Raw genomic sequence first — 11,581 nt, forward strand, 5'->3', positions numbered from 1 at the left:
TAGTTTGAACTGCCAAGGGGCTTGGAGGGCATCCATAATTTACGGACGGTCTGTCACGTTCAAAGAGGCGAACCTTTGCACCTGCCTGTTTTTCCTGGTGGCGAAGAGATCTATTTGGGGAAGACCCCATAGTGACATGATGCGTGTGAATTTCTTTGCCCTAGTGTATGGCGGCTTAGAAAGTCTGCTTCCGAATTGTCTCTTCCTCTTATGTGGAGGGCCGAGAGAGACAAAAATTGTTTTTCGGCTAAGGACAAGATCTTTCTTGCGGAAGACATTAAGGCGACTGATCGAGTCCCGCCTTGCCTGTTCAGATATTATGCGACCACTGTGGTGTTGTCTGAAAGTATTCTCACATGTTCCCCTTGTAACTGCGGAAGAAAATGATATAATGCATGACTAACCGCATTTAGTTCTTTTAAGTTTGAAGAATCCTGATCCTCGCTTATATCCCACAGGCCTTGGGAGAAGGCGCCTCCCATATGAGCCCCCCATCCTGCGGGGCTGGCGTCGGTAGTAATTATACGGGAAGGCGTTATCACCCATGGTACTCCTCCCAATAGATTATCATCCTCTAGCCACCACGCTAGGGAAGTTAAGACCGTCTGGGATAAGGTAATTTTCTTTGTCAAATTCCCTCGGTCATGGGTTTCCTCTAAGAGAATTTGATGTAGCTCCCTCGTGTGGAACTGGGCCCACTGAACTGCCGGGATGCAGGAAGTAAGGGACCCCAGGAGAGACATTGCATCTCTCAAGGACATGCTCGGTCTGTCTATTGCTAACCTGACCTTCATTTTAATCGTTGCAATCTTTACCTGTGGCAGTAGGCATTTTTGGTTTATGGAGTCTAGTTGGAGACTGGACGGATTGTGGCTCGATTCTGGACTTCTTGAAGTTTATTATCCATCCTAGAGCCTGTAGAGACAAGATTGCGTCAGCAACTCGTCTATTACATTGTCGAGTCGAGTTCCCTATTATTAAAGAGTCATCCAGACAGGGTATTACCAATGTGTCCTTCTGGCGTAAGAAGGCCAGCACTTCCAGCATCACCTTTGTAAAGACTTGTGGTGCGATGGAAAGGCTGAATGGCATGGCTGTGAACTGGAGATGCTGTATGGTGCCATCGAGGGAGGCCGCCACTCTGATGTATTTCTGATATCTGTAATGGATGGGAAGATGATAATAAGCATCTTTCAGATCCAAGCCTGCCATCATACAATTGGGGAAGAGGAGCTTAATTGTAGATCTAATAGATTCCATCTTAAATTTATGATTTATTATAAATGAATTTAGCTTCCTCAGGTTGATTATAGTCCTGAATGAGCCATCTGGTTTAGGCACCAGAAAAAGAGGGGAGTAAAATCCTCTCCCTTCCTGTCCTTTAGGCACATGGACCAATACTTTTTTGTCCAGCAGACTCAGAATCTCAGTTTCTAGGGCCCGCTGTTGGATTGGCGAGCTGAGAGATGTTATGATAACTGAGTTACGGGGAACGTGGTGGAACTCTATTTTTAACCCTTCTCTAACAATGCCCAGAACCCAAGGGCTGGCTGTGACTTTTTCTCATTCCTGAAGAAAAAATTTTAGTCTTCCACCTACTGGAGGGACTGGCTCCTTAGCTCCTGTCTCTGCGGAAGGAGGATCCTTTAAACATGGCACTTTTGCCCTTTTCTTCCTATGTGGCCCAGCGATTTTGATTTTCCGCTGGCCTTCCTCTGCTAAATGGTCGTCTCCTAAACGCCCTCCCTCGCAAGGAATGGCACAAAGCTTTGCCTTGGATTGGGTGTCACCTCTCCAGCTTTTAAGCCACAGGCTACGCCTGGCGTTATTAAGTAAGCCTGCTGTTCTGTCTGCCAGGCGTAATGAATCAGCAGAAGCATCCGCTATATACGCAGCCGCGCCACGGATCAATGGAATAGTGGCTCGTAGTTTGTCTCTGGAGATTTTTTTGGTCTAGTTGATCAATCCAGACCAGCATAGAATGAGCTGTGCAAGTACTAGCTATTGCCGGTTTAAACGTGCCGGTAGCTGCCTCCGATGCCCTTTTTAGTGAGGCATCAGCTTTTCGGTCAAGTGGGTTTTAGAACCCCTGCGTCCTCCACTGGTAAGGCTGATTGTTTTGAGGTGGAGGCGACCGATGGGTCCACTTTCGGGACTTTGAGGGGAGATAACCTCTCTGGTCCTGTTTCTCCCATTCCTTCTTAACCAGAGCTTTTATAGCTGGTATAACAGGAAAGGCTCTCCTCTTCCTGTTAGTCCTGCAAACATAATTTATTGTGTTGTTTGCGGCTCCCTTGTCTCTGTGCACCCCATGGTGTTCATCATGGATTTAACCAAGTTGTCCATGTTCTCTAAGGGGAAACACAAACACCCCTCCATATCTGAGGAAGATGATGTGGATGCATTGGAACTATCAGAGACTATTGCTTCGTCCTCATCAGAGTCTAAGCTAACCGCAGTTGGTTTGTTAGTCTTAGTACTTATGGGTATACTGCTAGGCTGGGTAAGTGCCTGTAACTCTTCCCTTATGTCGGTGGCTGATGTTGATGCTTGTTTTGCTGTTTCATTAATGCATTTTTTGCATAGCCTTTTTGTGTAAGAGTCCGGTAGGGGACGTGTACAAAGGGCACTTTCTTTATTTTTTGATTTCTCTTTTTTCTTAGCCTGAGGTGGAGACGTAGCGAAGGAGAGAGGGAGAAAGAGAAAGGTATTTATCAGCTTGATAGGCAGAGAGTTGTCCACTCACCCAGAGAAGCTGTAGGTACCGGATCAGGAGGCGGAGAAGGAGGCTTGTTGGTGTGGCTTCTATCCGAGGAACCTCGGCACGAGTGATCCTTGTATCACCTGCCTGGGGATGCGTGTCTTGTCCTGGGGAAGACATGCTTGCACGCAATACCCATATAAACCATATTCCCGAGGTTTTTTGTAAGCCCCTTCATTACGCCGATACCTCCCCCTCCAGGTGCGCCTGCTTTTCTTAGGCACGGCTAATTAGTATGCGTCCGGCCTGGAATACAGCCGCCGGCCCGCTGTTTAAATTAACATCGCTCTTTTTTTTTTCTTTTCTAGGAGGGGGCGGGGAGCGCTCCTACATGCCCGCGCGAGGTCTCACGATACTTCCCCTGGAGCCGCGCGTGCGTCCTGTGCTGAGGAACCTCAGGTAACCCAGAAGTTCCTCCTTACCCTTTCCTGTCGGCGCTGCATGTGCGTCCCCTCCTGGACGCTGAAGCCTTTAGGAACGCCGGAGGCTACCACAATCTCCTCCAGTTCCGCGCTCCCACACAGAACGGGATGGTTTCTCCCCAAATCCCGGTGGTGTGTAGCTCTGCAGGGGAACCCCGGTCGGCCTCACCCAGAACCGGCGTTTCTGCCCACGCTGCTGCGGCATCAGTCGAGGAGGGAGCCGGATCACAGCACTCCCCCGTTGCTGCTGCTGGACCGAAACCCCTGCCGTTCCCGCAGACACTGCACAGGCGGTTCCTTAGCCCAGGTATGAGCTGTAGGAGAATCCTGCGGTTTCCCATAGGAAGAGGAAACCAACTGAGGAGGAGAGGCGGACCACCCTCTTTTATCTCTGTAGGTTTCCTGTTCCTATGAGCGGATCCCTCTCTCCAAGTGGGTGCTGTCGTGGCGAAGAGTAAAAGATCTTTTTTTTTTTTTTTAAAAAGATGTTTTACGGCTCTACGTTATAAACTTCTGTGAAGCACTTGGGGGTTCAAACTGCTCACCACACATCTAGATAAGTTCCTTAGAGGGCTCTAGTTTCCAAAATGGTGTCACTTGTGGGGGGTTTCCACAGTTTAGACTCATCAGCGGCTCTCCAAATGCAACATGGCGTCCAATCTCAATTCCAGCCAATTCTGCGTTTAAAAATTCAAACGGCGCTCCTTCCCTTCCAAGCTCTACCGTGCACCGAAACAGTGGTTTATCCCCACATATGGGGTATTTGCGTATTCAGGAGAAATTGCACAACAAATTTTGTGGCTCATTTTCTCTTTTTACACTTGTGAAAATAAAAAAAATTGGTTCTGAAGTAAATTTTTTGCAAAAAAAAAGTTAAATTTTTTCCTTCCATATTGCTTCAGTTACTGTGTGGAATGTAAAGGGTTAAAAAACTTCTTGAGTTTGGTTTTGAGCACCTTGAGAGGTCCGGTTTTTAGAATGGTGTCACTCTTGGGTATTTTCTGTCATGTACACCCCTCAAAGTGACTTTAAATATGATGTGGTCCCTAAAAAATGGCTTTGTAAATTTTGTTGTAAAAATGAAAAATTGCTGGTCAACTTTTAACCCTTATAACTTCCTAAACAAACAAAAAAAAATTGTAAAGTAGACATGTGGGAAATGATATTTATTAAGTAATTTCTGTTACATAGCTCTCTAATTTAAGGGCATAAAAAATTAAAGTTTGAAAACTGCAAAATTTTCACCATATTTCCATTTTTTCCCTAAATAAACACAAGACATATCGAAGAAATTTTACCACTAACATTAAGTACAGTGTAATATGTCACGAGAAAACAGTCTCAGCGGGATACGTTAAAACGTTCCAGGGTTATAACCTCATAAAGTGCCAGTGGTCAGAATTGTAAAAATTAGCCTGGTCATTAACCTGCAAATTGGCTCTGTCACTAAGGGGTTAAAAGAAACCATGTGTACAAAATCTTATAAAAAAATTGAAAGAAAAATTAAAATCACCCTCAATATTTCATAATCAAAAAGAAACAATATAAAAATATATATATTTGGTATCACCACAATAGTAAAAATGTGGGCTATCACAATATATTAATTTTTTTTTAATCTTTGCAATGGTTACCGTGTGAACCATTGCAAAGATTTGAAAAAAAAAAAAAAAAAGCCAGAATTGCATTTTTTCAGTTACTGTAACTTGAAAAATAAAAATATTGATCAAAATGTTGGTAGTCATGACACACCGGAACCAATGAAAATGTCATTTACCACACAGAAAAAAGAAAAGCGAGTTCTCATCCAGACATTGGAGGATGGAGAGGAAACCAAAAAGGATCAAAAACGGAAAATCTTTAGTGGGTTAGATTTGCTTCTGAGCTGCGGACATTTTGATATAGATCCTAATGCACATTACTGCGTCAGCTCTAAAAGGCTTATAAACAGATTACTGCTGTGGATGTGCAATTGGATCACCGAAATGTCGCTTTTCTAAATCTGCAAATTTTCAGTCATGACTTTAGTCCCCTCACGTCTCATACCTCACCGTCCTCACCTCACATACGACGGTTACTACTACACTCCTAATTCCTGTCAGAGAATCTCCTTCCCGCGAATTTTCCAGAAACTACCCCACTGTCACGCGCAGCCCGCTCGCTCGCTCGCCCGCCCGCCCTCACTCACTCACTCCTCGCGCTTATTGGCTGAGCCGCTCTCTGACTGAACTGCTCTGCCTGGAACTATCGGGAAAAGTCTCTCAGACATGTGACGTCAGGAGCAGCTACAGCCTCTGATTGGACGAGTGTTGGACTTGCTTGAACGCTCGCGAATATTCTCCGTCGTCTATGAGGTAAGCAGCCCAGTGATTGGCTGGGTCTGCTGGGAACACTCGGGAAACTTCGGGAGAGTTGCCTAGCGACGATAGGAGCGTGTAAAAAGTCGCGTTGTGATTGGTTAGGAGAGTTGTAAAGTATCTGCACCATACACATATATAGAGAGCCCGAGCACGCACAGAGGATCAGTTAGGCTGGTTTCACATTTGCGTTTTTTAGCGCTGGAAAAAAACGCATACGTGCGCATGCGATTTTTCCCCTATATTTAACATGGGTGCGCATACATGCGCGCTTGTAAGCGCATGTATGCGATTTTCATGCGCTGCGTTTTTTTGGGGTGTGCGTTGGTATTTTCCAGACGCTGCATGTTGCATTTTTTGGCCCTGGAAAAAAGCGCATGCGCACGTATGCGCACGTTTTGCGCTAAAAATGGCCATTATAGCCTATGGATGCGCATACGTGCGCACTGGCATGCGCAGGTATGCGATTTTTTAGCGCTGCGTTTTTTGGGTGGTGTCCACTTTTTATCCTAGTTAGAATCTTCTAAAGTCAAAAAAAAAAAGTCTATATAAAGGAGGTGCCTGCCAAAACTCTGCCACTACTACACTGACAGATTGAAGAGCAGACAGTCAACCAAGAACCCATTATATCAGCGAAGAATGTGAGTATATTACATTATATGCCTGTCCTTTTAAATTATGTATGTACTAATGATTTTTATTATTTTTACATGCAGTATGTCTTCAGAATCCGAGTATTCCCCATCGCGGCAGGAATTGGCGCAAGCAGACCGTGAGGTGATTATTTTCGTGCATCTGGTAAGTATATCTGCTGCTTCTCCAAATCTCTTACGTTTTTTCAACTTTCTTAAGACATCGTCATCATCATCTGTGGACGGCACTAGTGAGGGCGAAGAGCAGGAGCAGCGAAGCCAAGTCCCGGTGGTGATACGGAATGTAAGTATCAAATGATTTGTAATGTTCTTTATTTTTTATCTTCTATTTTTACTCTTTTTTTTGTTTCTTTTTTTGTAACTTTTTATTCAATTTAAATTTGATTATTCTAATGAATGTGTTTTGTCTAGGTTCCACAACGGGATGAAGACGTCTACCTGGATAATGAGCAGCTCATCAGCCTGGTCCAGGAGCGTTCGCCGTTGTGGGACAGCCGTGACCGGCTGTACAAGGACAATGTGGTGACCCGGCGGCTATGGAATGAGGTGGCCGCAGCGTTGATGGATGGCTGGGACAGCGCCACAGCATCCTCCAAAAAGGCGTTTAGTGAGTATTTCCCTGCTCTGTATTGTGCCGCAGTGACTGTTGTCCTTGACGGCACTGTTGGGTTTCGTGCTAGGCGTATTCTAGCAGGAAACCCAACAGTGTCATCGGGGTCTACAGTGACTGCTTTGAGTATTGTATTGCTACATTGTGCCGCAGTGACTGTTGTCCTTGACGGCACTGTTGGGTTTCGTGCTAGGCGTATTCTAGCAGGAAACCCAACAGTGTCATCGGGGTCTACAGTGACTGCTTTGAGTATTGTATTGCTACATTGTGCCGCAGTGACTGTTGTCCTTGACGGCACTGTTGGGTTTCGTGCTAGGCGTATTCTAGCAGGAAACCCAACAGTGTCATCGGGGTCTACAGTGACTGCTTTGAGTATTGTATTGCTACATTGTGCCGCAGTGACTGTTGTCCTTGACGGCACTGTTGGGTTTCGTGCTAGGCGTATTCTAGCAGGAAACCCAATAGTGTCATCGGGGTCTACAGTGACTGCTTTGAGTATTGTATTGCTACATTGTGCCGCAGTGACTGTTGTCCTTGACGGCACTGTTGGGTTTCGTGCTAGGCGTATTCTAGCAGGAAACCCAACAGTTTCATCGGGGTCTACAGTGACTGCTTTGAGTATTGTATTGCTCTGTATTGTGCCGCAGTGACTGTTGTCCTTGACGGCACTGTTGGGTTTCGTGCTAGGCGTATTCTAGCAGGAAACCCAACAGTTTCATCGGGGTCTACAGTGACTGCTTTGAGTATTGTATTGCTCTGTATTGTGCCGCAGTGACTGTTGTCCTTGACGGCACTGTTGGGTTTCGTGCTAGGCGTATTCTAGCAGGAAACCCAACAGTTTCATCGGGGTCTACAGTGACTGCTTTGAGTATTGTATTGCTCTGTATTGTGCCGCAGTGACTGTTGTCCTTGACGGCACTGTTGGGTTTCGTGCTAGGCGTATTCTAGCAGGAAACCCAACAGTTTCATCGGGGTCTACAGTGACTGCTTTGAGTATTGTATTGCTCTGTATTGTGCCGCAGTGACTGTTGTCCTTGACGGCACTGTTGGGTTTCGTGCTAGGCGTATTCTAGCAGGAAACCCAACAGTGTCATCGGGGTCTACAGTGACTGCTTTGAGTATTGTATTGCTACATTGTGCCGCAGTGACTGTTGTCCTTGACGGCACTGTTGGGTTTCGTGCTAGGCGTATTCTAGCAGGAAACCCAACAGTGTCATCGGGGTCTACAGTGACTGCTTTGAGTATTGTATTGCTACATTGTGCCGCAGTGACTGTTGTCCTTGACGGCACTGTTTTTTTTTATCAACAGTGGACAAAGTCCGAACACGTTGGCGTTCGATCAAGGACCGCTTCAACAGTGATGTTCGTGCTGAGGGCCAGGTTCGCAGTGGATCTGCGTCAAGGACCAGAACTAGATACCGTCACTATCACGCGTTGCAGTTCCTAAGACCGGTCCTTGCCACAAGATCGTAAGTATTATACATTTTGGGTTTTTATTTTTATTAATCTGTGTTTTTCTAATCCACAGCTGATGCTTCTTGTAAAGGCATGGTAGTAATGATTTTCCTTTCTTCCACAGCACCTGGAGCAGCACCCTGCAACCTGGCCCTGGAGCGGTCCTTCCTCGGACGTCCTCTGACCCGTCCCAGCCATCCGACAGCCAGGAAGCACCTTGCAGGTCAACCACACACACAGCTGGTGACCAGGAAGCTGGGCCATCAGGTGTTCCCCTGTCCCAGGTCTCTGCCACTGGTTATGCGGGCACTACCCGCCAGCGGCAGAGGGCCTTGGACAGGAATGTCTTGCCCGAGTTTATGCATTTGAGCGAGACATTTAATTCCAGCCTCAAGTCACTGTCCGACAGAGTTGAAAGCGGTTTTGCACTCATGGAACGTGGTTTTAACCACTTTGAACACCGCTTCAATTCTGTAGAACAGCGCCTTGACCGTCTGGAGGCCGACCTCAACAGACCAGCACACCATTTTTTTAGTAAGATTGAAAAGGGCATGGCGGAACACCTTAGTCCTGATCAACAGCTGAATGTGCTGCAGGCCTGCAACAATGCTTTCTTGCAGGCTATGCAGCATAATCGGTACGGTCAGCAGTCAGTGGTGTCCTTTCCACCTGTGCCACCATTGACTCGCTTCACCTCACTACCGACTTGTGCTGCATACCACTGCACGGACACCTCTATTCAAAGCCAGGACACCCACCGTTACACCACCACAAGTCTGAGTGCAGCTGGTCACTTCACCGACACCACCATGGCAAGCGCTGCTCCTGTCTGGAGCACCACCGCCAATCCCATGCATGCGTGGAGCTCAGCCACCACTAGGCAAACATGGAACAGCCCTGCCGCTACAACAACATGTAGTAGCCCTGCCACCACCACTCTGCAAACCTGGGCCATCACTGCCGCCACCAGTCCTCCTGCAAGGACGAGCACTGACAACGAAGAGCAGCAGCAGCCACCTCAGCAGCAGCAGCCACCTCAGCAGCAGCAGCCACCTCAGCAGCAGCCGCCACCTCAGCAGCAGCAGCCACCTCAGCAGCAGCCGCCACCTCAGCAGCAGCCGCCACCTCAGCAGCAGCAGCAACCACCTCAGCAGCAGCCGCCACCTCAGCAGCAGCCGCCACCTCAGCAGCAGCCGCCACCTCTGCAGCAGCAGCCGCCACCTCAGCAGCAGCTGCCATACCAGCAGACGGGGGACCTACATTCCATATTTGCCCCTACTTCAAGGCGAAATCAATCAAGGCGGGCATTGGGCCAAAGTCGGTCCAGGCACACAAGCCTACGGCGACATGCCATTACAACTAATGTACCTGAACAGATTTCCTCTCCTACAAGTGTTCCAAGTTTAATTCCCTTAACTGGACTACCTTCCCCCACAAGTTTTGTTGCCCCTTCCCCTCAAACACCGTCTTCAACTGCAAGTGTTGCATATTCCCTGCACACCCCCAAATTGAAACCATCTGCCCCCAAACGCCGTAAAAAATAATTTTTAGTTTTTTTTTTGTGATAAAAAATAAATTTACATTTGTGGTTCACCATTAATAAGTTTCATTAATGTTGTTTGCGCCGCTCACACACACTGATGGGTAAATACATGTTAAAAACCAACCCAAGGGCTAGTATAGTCATATGTGAAATAACATGGACTAGTATAGTCATTCCAAGGCCTAGTGTAATAACTCTAGTTTTACCAAATAGAATCTGGTTTCATGAAAAACAAACTGTTGAAACTTGTCTAAAAAATAAGTTTCTTTCTAGTTTCACCAGTTTGTTTTTTGTGAAACAAGATGCTAGTTGTTAAAAATCGAGTTATTACAGTAGGCCTTGGTATGACTATACTAGGCCGTGGTATTTCACATATTACTATACTACTAGCCCCAAGGCCTACTATACTCATATTTGAAATACCACGGCCTAGTATAGTCATTCCAAGGCCTAGTGTAATAACTCTAGTTTTACCAAATAGAATCTGGTTTCATGAAAAACAAACTGTTGAAACTTGTAAAAAATAAGTTTCTTTCTAGTTTCACCAGTTTGTTTTTTGTGAAACAAGATGCTAGTTGTTAAAAATCGAGTTATTACAGTAGGCCTTGGTATGACTATACTAGGCCGTGGTATTTCACATATTACTATACTACTAGCCCCAAGGCCTACTGTACTCATATTTGAAATACCACGGCCTAGTATAGTCATTCCAAGGCCTAGTGTAATAACTCTAGTTTTACCAACTAGAATCTATTTTCAAACTGTTGAAACTTGTCAAGTTTCACCCGTTTGTTTTTTGTGAAACAAGATACTAGTTGGCCAAAATCGAGTAGGCCTTGTTATGACTATACTAGGCCGTGGTATTTCACATATTAGTATACTACTAGCCCCAAGGCCTACTGTACTCATATTTGAAATACCACGGCCTAGTATAGTCATTCCAAGGCCTAGTGTAATAACTCTAGTTTTACCAACTAGAATCTATTTTCAAACTGTTGAAACTTGTCAAGTTTCACCCGTTTGTTTTTTGTGAAACAAGATACTAGTTGGCCAAAATCGAGTAGGCCTTGTTATGACTATACTAGGACGTGGTATTTCACATATTACTATACTACTAGCCCCAAGGCCTACTATACTCATACCACGGCCTAGTATAGTCATTCCAAGGCCTAGTGTAATAACTTGTAATGGAGCAGATTACATGAGCAGATTACATTCATCCACTCAATGCTAACTTGTATTCCCCATGGACTTTCATTGGGGTTGGGTTTTGAGGGTTGTGTTTTGAGAAAATCACATACTTTGTTTTAAACTAGTTGCACAATTTTCTCTTGAAAAAAAATGGTTTCCTGATTCATGGCCTGCAGCTTTGTTCATTCCAATATATTTCACGCAGACTAGCAATGCTGCATTTTAACTCGTATGTGTATTTACCTGCCCAGGTGTGTGAACATAACAAAATTCAGTTATACATGGGAAGTTTTTTAATTAATTGGAGTTTAAAAAATATAGTGCACTCAGTAATGGTATCAAATAAGGATTTTTATTACCATAAACAACAACATTACACCATTTCATCTTGCCAGTGCACCCGTCCTACATCAGAAATAAAGTAGGCCGCAAATTTGTCCCTCATTTGGCCAACTTCAACGGATGACCTGAGAGTGTGCTGAGTGAATTCAGGCAATGGGTTAGGAGCATCATCGTCCAGTTCAAAGGTCGGGTGCTCTTTAGCCATCACAAAGTTATGTAGAACCACACAGGCCTTCACCACCTCATC

General features: G+C 45.6%; 1 protein-coding gene across 1 annotated transcript; it reads left to right on the forward strand.

Annotated features, from left to right (window-relative positions):
• The first annotated feature begins 6,576 nt into the window (after positions 1–6,576).
• Positions 6,577–9,984, forward strand: LOC141051668 (uncharacterized). The gene is made up of 3 exons (XM_073548670.1): positions 6,577–6,800; positions 8,113–8,272; positions 8,383–9,984. The coding sequence occupies exons 1-3, from the start codon at positions 6,755–6,757 to the stop codon at positions 9,800–9,802; spliced, it is 1,626 nt and encodes a 541-aa protein (XP_073404771.1). The 5' UTR covers positions 6,577–6,754; the 3' UTR covers positions 9,803–9,984.
• Positions 9,985–11,581: the final 1,597 nt, after the last annotated feature.

The sequence above is a fragment of the Dendrobates tinctorius genome, unplaced genomic scaffold (assembly GCF_039654945.1).
Source record: "Dendrobates tinctorius isolate UK_male_01 unplaced genomic scaffold, ASM3965494v1 ptg000158l, whole genome shotgun sequence".
Classification (NCBI taxonomy): domain Eukaryota; kingdom Metazoa; phylum Chordata; class Amphibia; order Anura; family Dendrobatidae; genus Dendrobates; species Dendrobates tinctorius.

What these genes read in the sequence shown, in the direction of transcription:
- LOC141051668 (XM_073548670.1), top strand. Translation starts at nt 6,755, where the DNA reads ATGGATGGCTGGGACAGCGCCACAGCATCCTCCAAAAAGGCGTTTA. An exon ending in ATCCTCCAAAAAGGCGTTTA is followed by an intron (nt 6,801 to 8,112) that starts GTGAGTATTTCC and finishes TTTTATCAACAG; the next exon opens with TGGACAAAGTCCGAACACGT. An exon ending in CCGGTCCTTGCCACAAGATC is followed by an intron (nt 8,273 to 8,382) that starts GTAAGTATTATA and finishes TTTCTTCCACAG; the next exon opens with CACCTGGAGCAGCACCCTGC.